Genomic DNA, 24,505 nt, shown 5'->3' with positions numbered 1-24,505 from the left:
GTGGTGTATCTCCCTGTCCTAATCTCGACCCATGAGCCTTTTGTTATATTTTCTCTCCCGTGTCCAGCTGAGGGGGGGAGTGATAGAGCAGCTTTGGTGGGCACCTGGCATCCAGCCAGGGTCAACCCACCACACCCACATCTCTGAAGAACAGACTCTCAGAGTATTGGCCACGGCTAAGCTACAAGGAGTATTTAGGATACAGCTGAAACTCATGTCTTGTGAGTTTTAGTCCTGGCTCTGTCCTACAGCAGAGTGTTACCATGTGAAGCAACAGCAGAGAGCAAAAGCGCAAATTAAATGGTCCTGGATAGAATGATCTTGGTGAGAACGTTATTTGAGGTGTGAAACTTTCGCAGAGTATTACCATCTTGGGAGATGCTTTGAAAACACTGAAGAGCTGTGAAAGAGTGGCAGGATACCCAGAGGAGCCCCATTGCTCCAAGCAGGAGACAGGCATGAATAGCAAAAGTTTTGTTCGCCTTTGGTCATAAAATGTAGAACTGGCAAAACCACTTTTGGGGCACCATCCTTTTTTTCCATACATTCTTAAAGCATTGACTGTCACAGGCTAAATAAACTACAGTTAGTTAACTGGCTCAAGCACTGACCGGCTTTCTGGCTGTGATATTATTTGCACTGCAGAGTTAAGGAGCAGTAATTCCTTGAAGTCACTACTAACATGAGCAAGTTAGGAAAGTTAAGTCTAGAAGCAAGTGCCCCTAAAGAATGTCTGGACTCTAATTTTTGTTTGTCTTTTTCTGTGGTTTTTTTTGAGGGGGGGAGGGGGGTGTTTTGGTTTTTTTTTAACAGGATGAGTAAAATTCTCCCAAATTGTGGAAAGATTTCGTTTTGTGCTACTGATACCTGTTTTAAGAAAATTTAATCAATTCAACTTCTGATGGAATCATATGTACTTTATTATTCTAAATGATGTGTATGTTTGTCTGTTATGTGTGTGATTGTTACGGAGCTGCGTAGGTGAATGATTGAAGGGGGCTGTCTCATTTTCCCAGTGGCGATTTGTTGCTGCTAAAAATGACCACACAACTGTTAGATGCCCACAGTGACTCTTCTGGGTGCTGAGCTCCAGGATTCTTCCTGGTGCCCTGGGCTTGGCTGAGGTGCTTTTCTTGCAGGATCCTCCACGTGTATGTAAGAGGACGTAATGATGATTGCTAAGCCTTCACTTCAGGCTGTCAACCAAACAGTAACAGTCACCTGCTCCAGGTAATGATGATCTGGATTAATCCAGATGGTCCAATGCAAGTGCTAGTATATAAGCAAGAACATTCTCCTCTTCTACAAATCTGGAAGGTATCCTGCTTTCAACAGTGCACGTGGTAGAATCGATAATGGGTTTTATGGTTACTGGGGAGTAACGGATAGAACTCTCTAAAATCCATTCACATAAACTAGAATAACTCTTTTAAAAGCCTCAGATGGCTTCTCCAATTCACTGATAAAACTATCAGCAAATCCACAATCTTGTCGCTGATGACTTATATGACTGTTACGTGCTTGCAGGATGAAGCTCTTCAGTGACAAACTTAACAGCAATATAAATACAGTAAAACGTTAAACCTCTATGATTCATTCAATTGCAAATCAAATCCCAAATATTGCAAACTTGAAACCAAACCAGTGGAACAGTGTTTTGTAAGCGGTTGGAAGCACTATGTGTGATAATGTAAGAACAAAACTGATGAGAAAATGAGAACTAGACATTTAACATCAGAATTGATCTACCTGAATGTGGACAGCTGAGCTCCTGTTATAGTCTCTGGAGTGAAAGCAGTGCTCCTGGGGCTCAGCTCTGCTCATTTTAACATGATCACCTAAAATAGGTCAGATGAATCATGCTCTGAAAGTGACTCTTTTTTTTTTTTTGCCATGAATTGTATGGGGAGCTCAGATGAATTCCACATGGACAGACTGGACATGTAAGTGTAATAGCAGTCCACAACTGGTTCCATTTCTTCCATTTACTTCCCTGAATTTACTAAACCCCTCATGTCTAACTGTTGGGAAGACTGTTTAACCTTGTGGTTGCTGCGTGCAAGAGGGACTAGACAAGAGGCTTTATTGTATCCTTTAGGATAAAATAATTTTATCCTTTTGGATAAAATAAAATCCAAAGGCATATATTCTGCAAAGTCTTTGGATATCACGTTTGACTTTATACTGTTTCTAGAGGAAAAGGCATTCCATTGTGGGGGTGAGGCAGCCTTTCAGAAACCATTGGAAACTACTGCTGGCTTGGGAAAGACTTAGTAGAACTTTTAAGCAAGGTTGCCATGTTCCTACAGGATAACCAGTATCCTAAATAACAATAATAGGTAGCCTTGTTACCATGCATATTACAATATTTCCATTGACTTCAGGAAAAAAGGAAGAACAAACAGATCAATGATCTCTCAACCAGGTAGTCACAGTCCTTTCTTATTACCGCCACCTGCTGCCGATGCCCTTAAGAGGTAGTTGGATATGCATATGAAACAGAGCTGAAATCCTATGTAAGTATCTAAGTCAGGCATTTCTGAATTATTTTGTAGGAGAAATGTACTGTGTGTTAATCAGTTGATTTCCCAAGGATCATCTTCTTCTGATGTTTTAACATGAGATTTACATTTTGGGAGTGTTAAAGCTATGGCTAACACCTCCACCTGCGAGATTTGCCAAGACAAGCAGATTAGGCTTTGGTGGAGGCAGCTAAATAAGACACAGGTGCAATGAGAAATGAGCCAGGAAGACTGAGTCATAACATTCAGACTTGGACTTGACTGTGCTAGTCTTCAGGGCTATTTGGAGCTTGGGCAGGTCCCTGAGATCCTCATGCTGAGCCTTCAGAGTAATTATAGCACGCTAATGAGAAAGTGTGAAATCCTTGCCTGGGGCCATGGGGACACAGTGGACTGGATTTCATGTTGGGTAAGCTCTGGCACAGCTTTAGTCCTCTGTGCTATTTCACGTTTCTCCACCAACATTTGAATTAATCCTTTCTTGTTTGTGCTATATTCTGTGTTATTTTGATGCCTGGGGCTGCCTGTGTTGCTAGCTGGCTCTACTCTTACATGGCACTCGTCGCTATAGTGAGTGAGTGCCTTTAACTTCAGACTTGGCTCCCATCTGTGTATTTAAAAGTAAAACGATTTCTAATGCTAATTGGGGTGAGGGAAAATGAGAGAAAGAGAGTTTAAAAATTCATATTGAATATTTATAAGCATCCTCAGTGCGTTTGGTGAAACTGGGATTAAAAGGGTTCTAAAAGGTTTCTAATTTCTGCTGGGAGGCACTTTGTTGTGCTTCAACTATAATGGCAACTGAAGGAGTGAGGCTTGTGGGGCCTGTGAAGGCTCCAAATACATTTATTCATGCCAGCTTTAGGTCGTATTTTCTGTTGGTGTAATTACTGAGCAGTAATGGGATGAAAGAGCTCACCTGTGCAGATTTATGGCCCCTTTTAATGTCAGGAGTTGTGCTTGGGCTCTGTGGGGGAGATGCTTCGTGTTATACTTTTTTTTAAAAAAAAAAAAAAACCAAAACAAAACAAAAAAAAATTTTTTTTTTTTTTTTTTAATTTGGGGGAAGGGTATTGTTTTTTTCCTGAGAGCAGACAAAGGGTTTCTTCAGCACCAGTGTTTGAACCCTCGTGTGCCTGGCCACACATATTCATGCTAAGGCAGGCAGGGAGCCCTGAGGAGGGTCTTTGTCGGCATGGCTGCACGAGGGCTCTCCATGAACCTTGTTCACTGGTGGATCCATTTATGCTGATTTTGGTGACAATCAAAGAAGGCGACCCTGGGGTAACTTGGTATAAATCACCCTTTGCTTGTGTTTTAAATTATTTTACTCAAAAGAAAGTTGTTACAGACTGTTGTCTCCATTGGTAACCTGGGAGAGGAACCTTAACAGTTTTAGGATATTATGGTATCAGGGAGAAATCATTGGAAGTGATGCACGAAAGCTAGCAGTGTACTGCAGGGATGCTGTGTTACGTGATACAGCATGAAAGGCTGCATGGGAAGACTGGGCAGACATCAGTCCCATTAAAACAGGAGGGGACAATCCAATCTGTTCTTAAGCTTTCTGTGGGCATCATAATTTGCTTGTGAGATGTATGTAGATAGAGCCCTGAAGCGAGTCAGTAAAATTTAATGTTAGAGATAAGCCTGGGAACCAAGGTTCCTCTTTATTTTTGAGTTTTATTTGTCACCTCTTAAAACTAGTGACAGGCTGTGAATGCTGGACCTCTCACTGAGAGCCAGGTAAAGTACTGATGCTACTGGCAGCTTTATTCAACACATTTTTTAATTATTTTTAAATTTTTTTATTTTAACTTTTATTTCTACTTCGTAATACCTTTGCTACAGATACGCTCTTCTGATCAGATGATGCTGATGCTTTTATGGTTGTTTTCAGTGTTAGCTCTGCCCAAGGTGGCCCCAGTGCTGCTATTTTAGAATGAGGAACAGTGTCTGAATTTAGTCTTTCTGTGGCTTCTTTTCTTTAACCCCCTGCACCACTTCGCAGCTGATATTGATGACCTTTGCTTTCAGACAGGCAAAACTACATCTGGTGCCGCAGTGTATATTGTCCAAGGCAAGACCAAAAAAGAAGGGCAGTTTGATTTTTCTCTGTCAAATAGACAAAATGGGATGGGAGCCATCAGCTCTGAGGGAGCCGTGTGTGCTGCCCCATCCTAGATCAGGTGCCTGTGAGGAACAGACTGCCTTATACCTGATTTTTTCCTTCTTGGAGCAGATCAGTAGTTGAGGGCTCAGCAGTGGACTATGTCTTCCCCCCCCCGCCCCTTCTCCCTTTCAATACCAGGGAATGACTGCCCAGAAGCAATGCCTGGCAGGGGAGAATTGTAGCTGCCTATTTACAGTCCTTCTTCCTGGGGGTGGCATCTAGGGCAGCACAGAGTAAATTTCCTGCTCTCTTTTCTTGCTGGGAAAAGATTGTGAGATGTAAGGAGGAGAGTACAGAAAGTTAAATTCATGGTTCCCAGCCTTACTTACTTTTATTTCAATAATAGTTACACCTGGACTTCTCTGGTGGAGCAGTAGTCTGAGAACAGCCAAGATACCTCAGAGTCAGAGGTATCGGTGCTAAAACTGTGCATGATATGAAGCGTTTCCTGCTTCCTTCTAACAGTACATCCGAGCCATTTTGCTTTTTAGATAAGCTTCTTCCATTTAAAGAGTTTTGCTTTCCTCCATTTAGTTGAACACTGAATTTTTAAAAATTATTTTCTGGTCCACGTCCTTTTCAGGAAGGAGGTTAAAACAGGATTTCATCTTTACTTCAGATAGTATTGTTAATAACCACCAGGAGGCTGCAAATCTGAAGAAAAGGAGGAGGCTCTACTTGCTGTGTTGTATTTGTGATTCTGGGTTTGCTTGTATGTATTTTTCACTAGTAATTTTATACAAATATTGCAAGTAATGAAGTGCCTGTAATTCCTGAGGTTCTCAGAGTCCTACTTTGTATTGGACCATATTTATACATCAAGGCAATAGTAGACCCTTTTCTAACTCTAAATAATCCTCCTCACTTGAATGTTCAAAAGCTTTCCAGTAATTAGTTATCTTACATAGTTGCTAATTTTTCTCTGAGGGCAGGAAGCTTTGCTTCTGCCTTATAGAAAGAACCTGAGCCACCAGACTGAATGCATTTTTCCTCCGTGTTACATGCAGAGCCTGCTGCTGCTGAAATAGGAATTTTACTCAAATACGATTCCAGCTTTACAACTAGAATATTACAGAGTAGCTACTGCTGGTGACACTTTGGAGTTTTTTATGTACAGGAGCCCCTCTGTTTTCATTTCACTTCATTACATGCACTATTCATTTTGCTATTTGCTATTTTGCTCTAGCTCCAAATCAGAGTAGATCTCCTGGAGAAGCTAATAGCGAGAATGTAAACCCTGCTGGCAGCTAGCTACGTCCTGCCGTTTGGTCGCTGCAGAGGAGCTACTGACTCAGTAGCAGGAGTTCATCAAAACCGGAGCACTTCAGTGGTTGCTTGTGGTATTCACACATCTCAATGCAAAATCCTTATCAAAGTGTGCGACATTTTAGGCCCTTTGCTGGCATCTGACTTCTCCTGCATGTACATTCATTAATTTTAAGGATTTACTGAAGAGTTTAGATTCTTCCTGCAAATTGCTTTGTTTCTGCTATTAATTATTCACAATCCATGGCGTTTGATCATGTCACATTTCAGGTATTGCCTCACTTAGCTGCCTTCCTGTCTGTCCCCCCCAATTTCATTGGGTGAGCGCGAAAACCACGCGAACTGTAAAATACCTGAGTTCCTGAGATTACTGGTTGGAATAGTCTGAGTGAAACTTATTCACGATTTTGTCCATAAATTTGGTGATTGTTGTACTAACAGTAATTGCTTTTGCTTATGGTCAGGCTCAAATACACTGGCTTTAAAAGTTTACTATACAATATATTGCTTCATTCTAAGTGGCACTAGAAACTAACCATCCACAGAAAACGAGCAGTGAATACGTGTTATGTATTTCTAGATATCTTCAAAATTGCTGTGAATCTTCCTTACTGGAAGAACATCAAGATCAATATTTGACTGGAATTGGTTTGAATGGTTGATACTGAGATAAAAGGAAGGAAAATAGCCTGATTTCATTGAGAGGATTAGAGGGGTAATTGGACTACAGTTTGTGATGGATGGTAATGGTTAGCACGGCGAGATGGATTTCAAGCTGTAACGGGTCTGGCTACTTGGATTTTTTTTCCCCGCATATTTTTGAGGTGTAGAGTAATGTATCCGACATGGGGGAAGGGCTGTTTCCTGGACAGTCAGATCTATTGCCAAACTCTGGATTATGGAAATACCTTATTATCCAGTTGGTAAAGATGATAGGGTTAGACTTTTTAAACATAAACCATAGATCTACTTTTTAAAAAATTACCTAAACTCAGACAGGATTTGAGCCTTAAGAGCTGTGGCTCTGAGGGTGGATGTGAAGCATAGGAGACTTCTGTGGCCACTGCCATGAGATTTCGTAGCCTTATTTCTCCTTCTGCCTCAGCTGTTGTGTTCTTCACATGTGTATGGAGCTGATGCAAAATACTCTGTTTATTTGCTCAGAAAAGGTCTCCAGTCAACCCCACAAATCAGCTCTAAGGGACCGTAACGATTTTGATGAAATCTCCTTAACCTTTTATATACACCTAAAAAGAGGTCTTTTTATCAAAACAGAATGCTTTGATTTTTTTTTTTTTTAAAGTTACTTTGTGTTTATGTATTACGTATCATACACAATGGAATTTTAAAAGTGAAAATGAAATGCTTTGGTTTCATTAATATTAAATGTTTCAATTAACATAAAATAGAACTTTGTAGGAAAAAAAAAAAACCCTCACATACTAATTTTTGGAATGTGACCAAATTTTCATCTTTCAGAATTCTCTGTGAATCTTCCGTTCCCACACCACTCCACAAGTATGCCAAAATATATTTGCGGAACTGCACCAGATATAGTGATAGATTTAATGAAACAAGAGGTAATTTCATAGAAGAAAAATTGTGAACTGTATATGCCTGTAGACAGGAACAGAATCTGTTTTATGGCAGCAAGATCCTGCTACCCTTATTCAACCCAGGTTTTCACAATGAATATTCTATCTAGACATCAGTCTCAGTTTTTCAGTAAAGAACTTTGAACTCCTGCTAAGAGGTTTAAGTTCCCACCCGGACACTGTGAGCTGTCTGTTTTCTTAATATTCTTCTTATGTTCCATTTCCTGATATTCAGAAGAAATTCCAAATACCGTATTTTTCAGAAAGTGGAAATCACTCTGCTTTCTGCCTTACTGCTTACGGCATCAGCTCGGGTACGTTATAATGGCTCAGAAAAGCATTTGTGTAACGCCTTATTGCTGAAGGATGGTTTGTGGTAGTTTCACATCATTTGCAGTTCATTTTGTTCTTTTATTCTGGCTTTTTCAGGAAATGGGAAATAATTCTGATGTGATTTGGAAAGCCCTTCAGAAATATTGGCGCTGTTGACCTTAAACATAAGGTGAAAATAGTACCAAGTGTATACAAGTGAAGTTACGCATTGTAAACCTGTAGCAAATAACTTTAATGCTGCTGGGCACATTTTTCAGAAGTAACTTAGAAGTGACGTTCTCAAGAGTGATTTGAGCCCTTTGGCATAACTCTTTGTAAGTCTTGTTGTAGATTCCTGAGTCACTTCACAGGTAAAAGTTTTCCATTTCATCCTTATTAGTAGCCAATACTCCATGATGTTTTTTTCTCTCTCTCTCTTCCTCAGCTCCCTTTTTTAGATACTGGATACTTCTTTTATCACAATGGCATTGCCAAGGCCAGGAGAAGACGCAGTCTTCAACACAAGCTTCATCTGGAAAAGGATTCCAGGGTAAGTGTTTCATCGTTATGTGCACCTATCATGTTTTCTTTGTGACACAGACTATTTTTTATGAGATCAGGGTGACGATCAAATCTGTGGTTATGGTTACATTGTTCTCCCCATGCCTGTTTCAAGCTCGGTGAGTGCTGTATGCACACACCTCGCAAACAGCCTCAGATTTTATTTTTATTTCACTGCTACAAATGCTCTTCCGTTCTCTGAGATGTATCCTCTCTCCAGTAAGACTCAGTGATGCCACAGTCTGCAGGACGTGTCAGTGAACTCTGTCTCTGTACTGTGGGGAGGGGCCATCCGGGGTACATCCCACAGTCGTCCCCCCTATGCATCCTGCTAGTCCATGGGTCATCCAGCCCAGAATACCTCGTGGTGTGAATGGTGGCATTTTCTCTGTAGTCACACTGGGACTTTTTCTCAGGGAACGGTGTACACCCCAGATGCGAAGAGAGTGTATGCTGTCAGACCTCAGTATTTCTTTTAGAGGCTCTTGCTCGCAGTCTGCAAGTGATGTGCTCGGTTTTTCAGGAGCATAAACCACTCAGACAAGAGGAAAGGCCCCTTTTGCAGAAGGCTACAAGCTGGCACTAGCAAATTCTTTTTTCTTCAGAGTTCTTACACCAGTATAATACTGGGCTGGAATGGGGCCAGGTAGCACAAAAAGTGTATTTACTGCCCAAAGAAAGTAGATAAGCCTGAGGAATGATATCATGACAGCAGATAGATTATTTTTTAATCCTTCAGCAGGCTTTAAACTCTCTGCACTGTGAGCAAAAAAGAGGGGGGAACAATTTTATTCCAGACAGAATTTTATTGCCAGATATTATGTGGTATTGGAACACCTATGAAAATGGAAAACTGAGTAGGAAGAAAAGAAAAATTGGTTAAATAAGACCGTAATTGTTGTTGTGACACCAGAGCAAGCAAGGTCTGATGAATTCGCAGCTTAATTTTCCTACTTCTGCAGAAATTTCAAGTGGTTCTGGGCCCAGGTCCAACTGGGATGCACATGTCTGGTCGCTCCTGTGGCTGGAAGCCATGAGAGTGAACCACACAGGTTCCAGGTGCTGCCTGCCCCCATCACTTCATCCTGAGAGCTGAGTGCTGGCAGGTTCCCTGGGGCTGCTGCTGATCTTCCAGTGCTCTAAGTTACCTCTTCCTGGCCTCCTTCTCTAAGGCTGGTACCAGGTACAGACGAGGGGCTATGAGGAAGAGACCCATTCAGCTTGCTTTGAATAGAAACTCTCAGGCTTCCCTCGTTTTGTTTACCAAGCAGGGATCAGAAAGTAAACCATTCAGAAACCATCTACAATTAGTGGATACTAAGCAAATGTCCTGAGAGAGGTGTCTTTCATTTCCCTGAACCACCCAACCTTGTTAAAAGCCATTTCAGAAAAAGCATACAACTAAGTGGGTACATTGCAAACTAGTGACTGAGTACAGTCATTGTGCAGGTGACTCTGTACTGTAAATAGATATTTCTGTAAGCCTCTGAAAATTTTACAAATATCTATGATATTTGTACGAATCCACCAATTCTCATTGCAGCCTCAGTATTACATGGCTGAGCACTCCCGTACTAATTCCAGACTGGCTCTTGCATTGACTACCTCTAGACTAAGTGTCTGCAGTGCTATTAAGAACATCTTAAATGAATCTACCTCCTCGTTCAGAGATGTTCTCTTTTGCAGTCATCTGATATTTGCGGTCTCCAGACTCTTAGTTGGCTTCTGTCACATGCAATGAAATCTCGTTTTTGCTGTTAATCTCCACTTCTTCCTGGTGCTGCATACCAATGGCTCGGCTCTCCTTGGCTCCCTGCTTTGATCTCAGGGAATAAAGCCCTGTGTTTAAATAACTAAGAATGTCTCCCATGTGAGGAAAAGGATGATCCTGCATTTTTCCTGACCTCGTGGGTTACACTGGGGGATGGAAGCAATATTTCGTTTCCACATGTGACGTGACATTTTCTCATCTAGCCCTCCTACTTACTCTGTCCTGTTGGATAGTCCTTAAGCTCTTATGATACCATATATGTCAGTTGCTTTTTGTAATACAGTTTGAGAGCAATTAAAATCGTTACTCTTATTTCCATTCTTTCTTTTATACGTGGAGTTTGGAGAAGTCATTAAGATTCCTGTCATATTGCGTATAAATGGAAACATGAGTTGTGTTGACAGTACTTAATTTCAAACTCCAAAAATAAATTCTAAATTTAATGGCAGCTTTCTAGACAACTTACATTCAGTTTTACTTAGCAACAAATGTCAGCACTGTCATGGTTAATATGTTAACACATGAAGCCAAGAATAAAATGTTCCTGTTGTCAGGCTAGCCAGGAGGCAAACTTCCACCGCAGGGCCTTACAAATCTCTCAGGAACCGTTACGGTGAATGCTGTAGTTGCTTAGCCCTACCCAAATGTTGTGAGAAAGAGGGCTGCAGTTATTCTGTGTACTTTTCACTTTTAAGGAGATTACAATTCCTAGTTAATTTTAATTATTAGTTGAAAAACAGCACAGATGTTCACTCAATTAATTAATGTTCTTTAATCAAATAAGTCCCTTGAGGAACCATGTCAGTTTTTCAAGAGTCTGGGGAGATAGATGGCAGAATACTATGCAAACAGGTTACTGCATCATTTTCATGCTCTGCATGTTTTTTAAAATGCTCGGAAAAGCTTTGTTGTGTAAAATTTACTGTATGTTTTTACCAAAATAATTTGGAGATATGCTAAACAAATACAGTGGTTTGTGATAAACATCATCACTGTCAAGGGGGTGGGAATGGAGCATTATTAAGATGCCTTCCTAGAGATCCAGCAAGAACTATGCCTTCCTAGACATCCAGCAAGAACTGAACTGAGGAACAGCTTCAAATACGATGGATTTGACATTAATTAATACAATAGTGTTGCTGAAGCCTGAAGTAGTACTGGCAGCAGGTGAAGGCATACGTAATAGTGTGATATAGTGTGTTGTGCTATTGAACTGTTCAAGAAACAAGTTGCAGGCGCATGAAGCACCGTGGCTTTTGCTGTCAGTACAGTCCTCTCAGGGATCCTCACTGTCAGGATGGCAAATGCCACAGTGAATTGAACTACTGCAAATGGAGACTGTTTAGTTATTTAAATTACATTCTCTGAGGTATAGAGAACCTTTCAGGAGCGGTTTTCTCAGAAACAAGTCTCTTGCATCAGTTGCAAATTTCCATGATTTCCAGGTGCACTTGTATTTTGTTATTTTACCTTTGGCACCAAATAGATTTTGAGGGGGAAAAAAGTCCCTTTAACGTTTTTTACGTGTTAAAGCTGGAATTTTTAATGAGATAAGACATAGCAGCAAGATATCCAGCATTCTCCATGTGAAATTGCATTTTCATCTGCCTTTATCTGTTAATTATTTCAGCTGAAATTTCTCAGGCCAAAAGATCAGCCATTCCCAAGGCTTGGTTTGCCTTGGGAAACTTCACTTAAGTAGCTGCTGTACTTTGCTGTGGAGCTGCAGGGAGGGAGGCAGTCCTGGCCGTGACCCATGGGCGCAGGCAGCTGGGAGGAGGAAACAGCAGGGTGACAGCGCGGGGCAAGAGCCCCAGGCTACATAAAGCCAGTGAGGAGTCTGAGTAGGCTGGGACCGGACATCAGTGTGAAGGTGAGGAGAGAACAAGTAGGACAGGCTGGAACAAGAGCCCAGAGTCAGAAAAAAGGTTAAGTGATTTGGGCGTGGAGCCAGCCCATGAGCTGAGGAGGACGTGGAGAAGCACAGGGGTAGACCGGAGAGGCTGGAAACAGGGTGTCCACGTTGACGTGAAAGCATGCTGCCTCCTGAGTGCAGGTTGTAATGCAACCTTAGAGCTAGGTGACCTTTTCCAAGGGAGACTTCCCTGCGAGCAAGGGGAAATATAGCTTCTGTAAGAGCAAACTTTGTTTTTAATTCTGAGGAACAGTGGTATGTTTCATCAACGTGATTGCTGTGGAAAAGTAAATCAGAAATACGGAGATACTTCATACTGTCTTGTTTCTTAGGTTTCTTGTCTCTGAAAGTACGGCAGAGGCAGGATGGGCAAACGGAGACCTTTCCTGCTCCACCATAGGTAAAAGAAAACCGTGGGATTTGCTCAATTTTGATTTTCAAAACTGACTCAGATTCTGGCCTCCTGTGGAGAGACTCAGCTGTATTATTAATAAATGTTTTGAAAAGTGGCCATATAAGTAAAAGGAAAGAAAAAATGCATGGTCTTTATGTTACCTTTCAGAGCAATACTTTTGTATTTTTGCTGTTGTTGGGTATTTTCTGTTAGTAAATAGTTTTCCACTGAAGGAGCAAGAGTTGAAACACAGTGTGTTCTCTCAAAGATTATTTTGCTTTCTTTCAAGTTTTAGATAAAACCATTTTCCTCCCACATAGTCTCTCCTGTCAGACAGCTGCCAAGATTAATTCCACTCAAGAAAGAGGCTTTAATATACAGAGAAGAGCTGAGTCCCATTACTGGTATCTGTATGCAAGTGCATCTGTGTTGGTGTTTGGGGGAATAAATATATAAGTGTGGAGTAGGGAAGATGAAATGAAAATCTTCCACTGACAGTGAGTGAGGTAGGCACTTAGATGATGACTTCTTTGGAAATAACAGTTGCCATCACTGGGATGTTTATGTTGCAGAAAGGGATTAGAAAGCGAGACTTAGGGCTGACACCCATGCCAGTACAGGGTCTGGGGAGGGCAGACGTGTAGCTTCTTCAAGGCGTAGTCTCTAGGTGCCCAGGGTTAACAGTACTCCCAGACTGCTTGTGTCATGGGAGAAGGGCAGAAAAGCGGGCTGTAAATGCAGAGGATCTAAGCTTTTAATTAAATAAATCAAAATCTTCCGTGTCCTTCCTCAGATCCCTCCCATACCCCCTTAACATGACTGGCTTGTGGTTGGACCATTGCAGCCTGTGAAGGCAGAAGTGCCCTGTGATGCCAAGCAGGGGGTTGCCAAGCGCTGCCAGAGCTGGATATTTCATCTATGGTCACCTTTAACAGGGGCAAAGAGGGCTGGCAGCTTGGGAAGAGCACCACCACTTAACAAGCAGCACCCCTTAGCAATGGCAGTGTAATATAAGTCAACTTTCAGTGCCCTTTCTGGCAGCATTAATGACAGGCTTGAGATGGGTTAAAGGTGGAGCCTTTTGCCTCACTCCCTTAGATGCCAGCACAGATCTTCCCCTTTGCAAAAATGAAAATCTTCCTGATAAGATAAGGAGAACCCAGTTTTCCTCAGTTCTCCTCAGTTTTCCAGTGAACGTAGAGTGCAGTGACCTGGGGATCCAAGGGGTAGGAGCCATTGTAGCTTTCCTTGCAGATTTGGTCAGATCTCTGTAATTGCTGTGGAGGTGTAACCTGTTTCTCCAGCCTTCTGCTACTGGAGACATGCAATTCTATCCCTGGAATGTAGCAATAAGAGCATCTTATGGTTATTTCTATTAAAATGGCTATATTTCACATCTTCAGTCCTGCTCCATGCCCCACATCTTGATTTCCTACCTTCCTGGCCAGTGGCAGTGATTTTTCAATCCCTGATAAGTTTCTGATCAAACTTGGAAGGTATCCTAAGATGCTTCTTCCCTCTGAGAAGAAAGCTGGCTCACTCCTGAAAGCAAAGGGGCAGCAATACCAAAACCCATCCCATAGGAAAGGGCCAGCACTTGACCTGTGCACTGTTGTAATCCTGCTGTCAACTCCCTTTGTGGTAGAGGGATTAATTTCCATGCACTTCACCATAGCAGTGACCCCAGATCTATACAAAACTTTCAACCTCTGTGGGGATAAACGACATATAAAGTGAATGTAATGCCCAAGACTTGCTACTTTGTCTCAGACCTTGGGGGGAGGCTTCAGGTCTGCCATCCAGTTCTGTGCCGTGCAGGGAGGTATGGATGTGTGTGGTAGGATAGAGAGACAGGAGAAAATGGCAGGATAAAAAGCCCTTCATGTTTTCAACTCTTTTATGTAAATTCATGGTGCAGATGGTAGAGGTGACAGACTTCCCAGTGAAGTCTATTTAGCATTTTGCCCTAATATATGCTATCATGGGGCTAGCATGCTGGTAGGATTATGCCCAGGAAAAGTTTGGAGCTGCCATCAATTTTATGAGACTATAGGGCAGCATTATACGAGCATCAGTGTTATCCTTTTGGAAGGAAATGGAACATTAAGTAATAAAAGCTCTGCTTAAGTACGTGTAATAAATATTGAACAGCCAAGGAAAACTCATTAGAGGAAATGTCTTCTTTCCAATGCTGAAAAAAACCCAGCTACCCTGAAACCTACACACCATTGGCTGAAGCTGCATTGCCAGCTTGTTCACCAAACAAGAACTGACGACATTTTTGTCGTCAGTCATCCTGACAAAATGAAACATATTGTGCAGAACACAGGCAGCGTCTTCCACGAATGGATCCATGGTTTATCTGTTTCTGGAGTAAGTTGTCTTATGCTTTATCCAGTGTATTTGAGGAAGGGGTTCCAAGAGTCTGTTCCAGTTCGCAGAGGGAGGCCTGTTCTCATATTAATAATTTTTTCAGGTCGATATCATCTTGAACTATATTTGGTTTGCTTTCCCATACAGCTCAGGGCCCTTTTTGAAGATTTTGTATTTCTAATTCATAATGAAGCCAGCTGGCAAGCGTTATAAGAAAAAACCCGATTTTCTTGAGGAAACTCTAGTCAGCTGTATGTATTGGATCATCTGATAATTGATCTGGTGTATGTCTTATTACTAAGCGAATTTAACACTTAAATGAAGCATTTTGCTTTTATGATATTTAGACTCTTTGCAGATGTTGGTAGATGGTTATTTAAACGTACAGGTTCATGAGTGGGGTTATCTGATAAGATGAAAAGGAAGAAGCAGCAGAAATTACAGCACAGTGTTTAAAAAAAGTCAGATGCAGTTAGAGTCAGTTCATGGGAAGGTGGAATTCAACCTGTACTTCAGACGTGGAAAGAGAAAGGGTCAGCCAGTAGGACAAAGATAAGTAATTGTAGGAAATATGCTACATGTGTGGTATGATCTTTGTCATTCCAAACAAGAAATCAACAGGGCTGCAAAGAGGAGATTTAGGTGTCTGATAAGTGAGGGAAAAAAGTTTTCCCACTACTTTGCCCCTCTTGCACTGCTGACAGAAGTAAGGAGGTACTGCTGTGCCACTGGAGTGCAGAGGATCAACTAGTCTTCAGGCCATGAAATTGTTTGTGTCTGTGATAATGTCAAAAGAAAGATGTTGGAAATTCAGTGAAGTAGCAGGTTTGGTTCATGACTCTACTATATGTAGTAGAGTAGCCTGGCTGTTGTCACTGCAAATAATGATTGCTAAATTCCCTGGGATTGCTTTTCGAAAACTGAATCTGAAGGATTCCTATTTCTTATTGTCCAAGGCCTTTGTAGACTCTATACATGCACAACACGGGTTGATGGAGATTAACTGCTCACAGAAAGCCCTGTTCAGCTAGGTTTTGCATAGTTGACTAACAGTGACTCCAACTGTGAAGCACTTAGCTGCTCTTTAATTGAGATACCACGATTATTGCATAGGAGTCAGTTTCTATAATAAGAATAAAAAGAACTCTCTGATATAAAAAAATAATGAGGCCTAGAGTCACTCAGATACTTAAGCTGTCACTTAGGTTGACACAGTAGTCCCCTTTACTGCAGAGTGTCTGAAGAATTTCCCAGTTTCCAAGTTGGAATTCCTGATGTGAAGTGCAGCATTGCTGGCTTTTATTTGGACTGTGTATGCATATTGTATTTGTGATGTGCAATACAGTTGTAATGTGAAATATCACAACAGTATTGAGTGTGGAAAATTAAATATTTCAAACAATTTGCTACTGGAGCAAATGCAGTTATATCCAGCACGATGTAAAAGCTGAGCTGAATTGATCTATTATTTCTATTTGTAACTAGAAAAACAGCTACAAGGAGAAGAAAAATCTTTAGCCGCCATCAACATTAGCATTAAAGAATGTTGGAAATCTTGTATAGTTATATTATATGAAAAAGCACCGTTAGCTGCACATAATAAAATAACAAACTATCAAAATGACATCAAACTTAAACATACATGTGTCTTTTATGGAAATAGCATATAATTAAAATTACAGGGTAAGCTAAAACTATTTCTATTAGAAAAATATAAATGAATGCACTGCAAGATAATAGACTGATAAGTGAAGACGATGCTGTGCAGATTTCACGTGGAGTTCTCCAAAAATGAAAGTACTGACGCACTGCAGTCCTCGTGCCATTGGGGGCTGTGGAGTCCGCATGGTCAGTGCTTTTAAGACAAGGTTAGGCACTGATGATAACTGATTTGGGTGTGGCTGATTCCTGCCCAGGGCCCTGGAATGGTTCAGATGACCTCTTGAAGTTGCTTCCAGTCATGTATTGTATCATTTTCTTATTGCTGAGCATGATACGTGGGGTAAGGCAATAAAATGAGCTTTATTCCTCAAAAATACTTGCAACTACGTGGAAGTTCAGTAGTTTTACAAAAACCTGTTGAGACAGCTGACCACATTCAGCCTCCACTCTGCTGCCTGTAAATTGCTGAACAGGCATTAGTTAAGTTTCTGCTTTATTGTTGAGGTCTGTTCTCTTGACTGCAGCATCACTCCCCAGTCTCCCTCTGCTTTTTCCTGTCTCCCTCTTGTTTCCTGCCTGATGAATAGAGTCTCTGTTTTGTGGAGCAGGCCTTGCCTTTGTTGTTTGTCTGTGGAATTTCCAGCTTTGAATCTTCAGTGGGGTCTGTTTAGTATTGTAATACAAGCAGTGGCAGTGGTGAGAATATATGGTTTACGGTTTTTTTTTTTTTTTTTTAGTAGGGTGTTGAGAAGAGTGAGCCAGTGACTTTGATTAACCTGGAGCCTAATGTGCTGCACAAGTTTGCTTTTGTTTGGGACAAATTTGGTTTGGTTTTGAATAAGAAATGCAGTGCTTTGATGTGCTGAGCTAACAGTCACTGAAGGTCCTGAATAGCCAGGATATTCAGGATCCAGGAATCCATGGATGTAGTGTTGGCTTCTCTGGGCTGTCATCGTACCAGCATCTCCTGGCCCCGTGTGGTGACCCTTTTCCTTCCTCTTGCCAGGGCTCAGTTCAGGACGGCTGGGGTTGACTTGGAAGAGTCAGTCATGGCCTGGGAGCACTTGTGCTTGATGATGGCAAAATATGTGGGGGTTCAAAAGTTCTCCCTTCCCAAGTCACCAACATTAGAGCTATGACAGAATCCAGACTGCCCTGTGTAAGCCCATCTTCAGGGTTAACTTCACTTTCAGTTTAGAAAGCGTGTGTATTCAACTATACTTTCTTGTTTTCAGTACGCATAAATTGTATATAGAAAAACTTCCTTAGGAACAATGCAAGACATTTTGGAGTCTGTTTTCTTTTTGCAAATCTCTAAGCCTAACAGAAAATTTGGAGACTGGAAAACTGCCTTTGAGTTAAAAGCTTTTGAAAGATTGGAAATATATTGGTTGAATATACTTTGGGAAGAATATAGAATTAGTTAAAATATTGTACCTGATAATATATGATGCCCATGTATTTTAGACTGTGACATGGTAGATTTAGAATGAAACAAAATAGATCTATAACAGTTGTATTTCTATTCTTTCTTGACTTCAGAAAATCAGCTGTTAAAACAGTGACTGGGTTTCTTGTGTGTACAGTTAGATGACCAGAACCATTTACTGTGTATGACATTGGCAATAAATAAAAGGCAGTGCAGCTCAGAGTGTACAGTTAAATCAATAACAACATAAGACAGGAACATTTTTTGGTGTAGTTTTCTGGGGTATCTGAGCATGCTGTGCCAGGGCTTGCATCACAGGGCTGTGACGTTGAAAAACCCCACCACCTTTCTACTAAGAGACTCAAGCTAAAAGAATTGCTATAACGGCATATGTTACTCTGTCACACAATAAATGTATTATGTAGTGCATCCACTTATGCCATTTAACATACTTTACTATTGTTTAAAATGTGATGAGTGTCTTCTTTGTGAACAGCATTTTGGTCTGTTGGTTTGTTGCAATCTGTTCCAAAACACTTTTGCGACAAGCATTCTGTGTTTCCAGATCTTCAAAGTGTGTATGCAATATCTTGAGTATAATATTTTTTTTTTGCCACCAACTCAACAGCCCAGAAGCCAATGAGGAGTTACAAATACATCTGTGAAATCATTGCTTGTATGCATGATGCGTTTCATGAATACAAAAAGGGGTTTACAAAGGTCAGAGAAAGTTGATTGCAGTCTTTGGAGATACAATGGAAATGAATTAAAGGTTTAGATTTAAATTGTTTCTGAATAGTTTTCTGCGGTTATTATTTGATGCTGCATTGGAACATGGCTTTTCAGCAAAAGGGGTACCTCTAACAGCTGAGAATAGCCAATAATAATTAAAATGCCAGTATGTATGTCATGGGTTGGTGAAGTTGAGTAATGCTTCTTGGCCTTGTAAACTTCCATCCTGAGGGGGAGAACAGGACTGGGTAGGATAAAACATTGTGGAAAGACTAAGAAATACCGTAACATCTCCATGTTACATATTTTTCCTAATTAGTTGTATAATATGAGCTCCGTACTATCATAATGAACTCTGGTCAATATTACAACTATGCTTGTATGAAGCGATAGCTGAATGGCCACATTTCTGTGAAGATGCTGCTTTATGTTTTATATTGATAGTCATCTACTGTCTCAGTGCTGAAAAGAAACACGCTCTTATTATGTGTACAGACTTAACATTTCATAAATGTAAATAGTCGGTCTCCTTTCATTTTATCTTTATTGATTCCAAGCATTATTCTTTCATACAGAGGAATACACAGTGAGGGATCCGTGAGGCTTGCAAATGTGAAATCTTCACAGAAGGACCAGGGTTGCCAGATCTAATTATTATTTTTATACTCCTTGGTCTTACAGCAGTATCACTAAGCTGATTACTGCTGGGCTCTAGCTTATGTAACACTGCAGTGCTATGCTGAACATTAATAGCTGGTTCTCTTCTTCCTCACCACCTCTGCACACTCTCTCCTATTCCTTTTCTTTGGAGGAAGTCCAGATGCATTGGTTGTATCTTCATCAAGAACCTGAAAAATAAAATAAGCCACTGGGGCGAGGAGGTGTTTCGTCTTGGAGTCTGAGGCCGAGTGATTGATTACATTTCTTCCCATCTAACTTGGCTTTGTCATCTGGCAAATAAGATAAACTCAATCCTGAGCCCATCATCTTTGTTAGGCCACTGATGTCCCTGGCGCTCAGCCAGTCTTCCCCTGGATCACTGGATGACTTTTGTCCTAGGTGTGGTTCCACCAAAGTCGGTGCTGTTATGCCCGGAGACATTTTCTCTCCAGCTGGCAGCTGCTATCTTAACCCCTCTTTGGAGAAACCATGTTCTAGTCAGTATCTGCAGAGTGTCTTAAAAATGTGAGATACAGCTTTTATAAACCTTATAGGTACCATTGTAACTGCTGTTTTTTCCAACTCAGAAAAAAGCTGAACTCTTCTTGTAATAGCCTGCCTCATGCATTTTATGGATCTGATACCATGGGGCAACAAGCAATCTCTGGCAGAGTTTGGACAAAAATGCTGATTCTGTTAGGCCAGGAGATACTGACATAATTGAACAGCGCTTGCTTTATTTTCTTTTCTCAACTGTGATGCTCTCCTGGGAAAAAGTTCATTGGAATCCATTTTATTTGTTTTGGAACACGAGCTTTTCTTGGAATAATTCCCTTGATTGCTCTAGGAAGAGGATTTCTGTTTGGACTATTTATTTTCTGAAAAGAGGAAGGGAAACCTCTATGTCAAACTTATTATTTCCTTGTTTCCAGATCTAACCATATTCATATCTCATAAATCACAAGGGTCCTTCCCCAAGTTGTGCAGGGCACATTGTAAGGAAAGTTTATGAAAATTTTTCCATCGGACAATCAACTAAAATGATTATTTTCCTAAAGAAAAGAATTATTTTTAAGACTTCAACTCATTTTATTTTTGATAGTGCAATCACAAAGTAACAGAAACAGACTCTGCATTTTCATATTTGAAATACTACATCAGGGCAAAACTATTTTATTGCGCCAAATGATTTTATTTAGAAAAAAAAACGAGTTTAATTTTGTTTCAGTGTTTCTGGTTGGAACCTTTGTAAGATCTTGTTTCATGATCTTTTTTTACTGTTTTCTTTAGTTTCATTATTTCTTTCCAAATGAACATCCTATTTCCAGACATCCATAGGTCTGACTCCAGTTTCCACAATGTGAAAAGTATGTTTCATGCAAGGAAAAACAGCTAGTGGGAGACAACCTCTGAAACAAGCATCTGATTATCGGCCAGGACTACAGCCTTCTCCTGCTCATAGAAATAGGTAACTCGCTGCTCACTTCACTGCTGCTCTTAATTGAATCTAAATGGCTAAGAACAAACTTAAAGGCAGCAGTGCCACTATGAGGGCTAGAGCTTCTCACAGCTGTGCAAACCTCTCGCTCTTTGATGCCTGTTAACTCTAGCAAACCTCCACTGGGTCTTTGGTCCATAGCCATTTTGAAAAATTGAAGCAAAGGACCTTGGCACAAGCTAGCTGTTTCTATCACTAATTCACTGAACAATGACAGTTTGCTGAACATCTGCATCAAAAGTTTTTTTTAGTTCTATTTGGATGTTAGTTTAGGATGCCATTGTTATCCAAAACTGCCTGAAGAGTTTATCACAAACAAATCCAGGGGAGCTCAACTCACCCTGCCTTTTCTAAAAACATCTAAGGAGGCGGAGATTTCCCTCAGTCAGAGCATACTTAGCAGCTTCTTAAACCCTGTTCTGGGGAGGTAATGGGAGCTGAGTGATGCAGTCCTCCAAAAGAGGAAGCATTTTTTTACTCATAAGCTATAATTCATTGAAAACTGAAAAAAACCCAATAGTTAGTTAACTTGAGACATACAGAAGATGAGGTATGCATATTTTTTTTTTTTTTACTACCAGGAAGCTAGTTGGAGAAAAATCTGGAAAAGGGGATATAAATGATTGGGTTTGGTTAGTTATCTCTAAGGCAAAAAACTTTTTCTGCAGTGAGCAACTTGCCATAGCGAAAAAATGGTTTTTGTTTAATTTCAGAGTTGCCATATGCAGTCTCATTGGAATTTGGCGTTTAATTATGAAATGTTTTCACTTTCATGTGTCAGTGAGGTTTGGAAGAAGGTTTGAGTGTATGAAAGGAATGCAAATTCCAGATTGAGATTGGAAGGTATGAAAAAGGACGTTACTTTTAGGAGTATGAGTCAAAACTGCTGACGTCTACTGGTGTCCTGCCATTCACTGTGGAATACTGAACATTTTTGCATAGAGAAAGGACATATTTCCGTCAAGACAGCTGTTTACCTGAGAATGTTGTTTGTCAGACAAATCTACCCATCGTGGTTTTCTTATTAGCAGTGTACTTGAGAAATGTGTGCAAGGTGAATTACCTACCTGACTTGCAAACAATGAATAATTCAGTGTAAGCCAGAAAGTCAAATAAATCTTCCCAAATACTTTCTATCTGCCTACAAAATAGACAACAGTGAGAAGGGGACCGCTTTGGTGATTTAGTACTTGCAGATCTCCCACTGAAATGATGTGTCTGTCCAGCTGAAATAATTTATGGTCTTTTACAGTATGTAATGAAATAATCTTTAACTACAGGTTTCAAAATATATTTCAAATATGGATTATGCCCATTTCACAAATGCTGGAAATAAATAGAGGGGGGCTTTAAATTTTCCAGAAGGTCATACAAGGAAGCAGAGCAAAAGTAAGAGGAGATTCCAGATGCCCAATCTACTGTTCTGGAAGGGAAAAAAAAAAAAACAAAAAACAAAAAAACAGGTTGGATTACAGCCATTTGTGGTCTTTACAGCATCTGGGCAATAAGAAAACTGAGATGAGAACAGTGGGGAAAAAATAAAACACGAGATTAGTGCAGATCCTCTGAAGCTGAAAAGACTTAGACAAAGGACAGTAACCTTAAACTGTAATTACTGTTGTCATTTAGTGTTTCCACATGCATGATCTGGAGGCTCAGGGGAAATTACTGTGCTAGAGGCCATCTAAGCGTAAAATAATAACAGAATTGTATGGAGGCATTTGTCCATGGGTATAATCCAGTGCTAGTGGTCCTGCCTCTGCTCCTGTCCTTGCTTCCCTGTGGCTCATTCCAGCTTTTCCCAGGATGGTGTTTCCTCGTCCTGGGTAACAGCAGCAGCAGATGGAAAAACACATTTACCTCTGTAGCGTTAATAAAGATTTGAGTGAGACTTCATTTACTGTTTCATTCTTTGCTGTCCAATAAGCAACTAATGTTTTGCATAAACTATGCACAAGTTACTTGACTGAACATGCTGCAGTTTATACATTTAAAATACAGAGGTGCAGCATTTCCTAGAAGGTAGAATCCAACACCCCTCTGCCTTTGCATTTTTAGATGGAAAGAAGCAGAAAGGCAGGGAATCGTGTGTCTTTGTGCTAATTTAGACCTACTTTAGACCCACTTTAGGCTATACTACTGATCCCAAATACGTATTGATTGGCTGGGGAAGGTATGGTTTGTCAGAGAGATGTATCAGTGGTTTCTTAGCAATTAGAGTTGCGTAGGTGTTGCATGGTTTTTATTATAATATTTGCTCATGGAAATCAGAGCTCTCTTGGGTCTCTGCAGGTAGGAAGCTGACATTTAGCTCCTTTCAGTTCTCCTGCCCCAACTGCCAGGAGCATCAGTAGAACACCAGGACAAGGCATCTTCTTAGCTCTGATCCCAAACTGCAGCACTGCCTCCAGGCTGAGGTGCTGTCTTCTTTGAGCACATTACCCTCAGATGGAGCTGCGGAATGAAATGATATATAGTTTTTGTCCCCTTTGTGAGGTGATCTGAAACCTCTTTTAATATGTTTTGCCTATTGAAACAGCAGCTACCCACCTTGACTAGAGGAACTAGTGATTTTGATGAAAGACATGATGAATGATTTCCTTGAGATTTATGTGATTTTTTTTCTCAAGTCCTGAGTTAAATTGAGAGCGGGGAATAGGAGAGAACTTTTATCAGTTCTGCCTTTATTTTTTGTTGTGAAGGTTGACAACAGGAAAGAGATTTTTTTTTTTTTTCTTTTCAGCCATATTTTCTATAAGGACCTCAGATAAGTTTTTACTGGACAACACAGTAGCTTTCCAGGACTCTGTTTTCATAACAGATCTCAAGGAAAAACAAACAAAATAACCATCTGCTTCCTTCATCCCTGACCAAACCATGACCTCAGTTGCATGCTTGTGTAAGGTATGAGGAGCTTGTGCTTTCTTCCTCTCTAAACATTGCCTGTTTTGTGAGTTATGATAAAGGGAATGGTTTTCATCACCTTTAGGCACCTGTGGAGGAAGAGGGTACCTGCCTTAAATGGGAGGGAGGAGAAGCATAAGGAACAACGCATGCCTCAGGTGGGGATCACACTGGGAGTTTTTCAGTATTTCTGTGGAATTGGACGCGGGCACTTATGCTGACCCTCCACAAGGTCCGAGATGGAAATGCTGGAGAGGAGCCAGCTGTGAGCCACCACTTATGAGGTGCACCAGCAGTGCACCTGCACTAGGAGGTCTCCAGGCCATGTCCATATGCCGTTGCTGCTTGCAGAGCCCAAGCATACTGATTCACCAGGCTCTGCATGCTGCTCTGGCTTCATAGTATGCACCTCCTCTGGGCACCGCTACTTACTCATTCCTCCTCAGTATCTCAGCGCCTTTTCCTCACCAGTGGGTTGCGTATTCTGATTTGGTTACTTCTTTGGAAACAGACGTTCTTCCCTGAAGCAACGAATAATAATTTGTCCTCACAAGTTCAGCCCAGCAAGTTTGAACTTGGGTTCAACCAGAGGGAGGCTTTTAACAGTTTTTCTCCTCACAGGGATAGTGTTAAACACAAGAGAGAGATGTTTCTCCAATTTGCAGCAGTGAAAATCTGAAGTAATTTCACTGCAATGAATGGAGTGAGTCTGTATTTGTCCTTGGGCAAGAGGAGGTG

At 40.8% G+C, this 24,505-nt stretch overlaps 1 protein-coding gene across 1 annotated transcript in view; it reads left to right on the top strand.

Moving 5' to 3' along the window:
* Nucleotides 1-6,806: 6,806 nt before the first annotated feature.
* LOC104082042 (neuroendocrine convertase 2-like) overlaps nt 6,807-24,505 on the top strand; it is a gene marked incomplete at its 3' end in the record, with an annotated part of 60,865 nt that continues 43,166 nt past the window's right edge. Inside the window, exons 1-2 of the mRNA XM_009585000.1 lie at nt 6,807-6,884; nt 8,314-8,418. Of these exons, the coding sequence (XP_009583295.1) occupies nt 6,807-6,884; nt 8,314-8,418 (183 nt within the window). The remainder of the gene's footprint in view (nt 6,885-8,313; nt 8,419-24,505) is intronic.

This window comes from Fulmarus glacialis, unplaced genomic scaffold, assembly GCF_000690835.1.
Source record: "Fulmarus glacialis isolate BGI_N327 unplaced genomic scaffold, ASM69083v1 scaffold11679, whole genome shotgun sequence".
Lineage (NCBI taxonomy): Eukaryota > Metazoa > Chordata > Aves > Procellariiformes > Procellariidae > Fulmarus > Fulmarus glacialis.
This window is presented reverse-complemented; position numbering and strand designations above follow the sequence as displayed.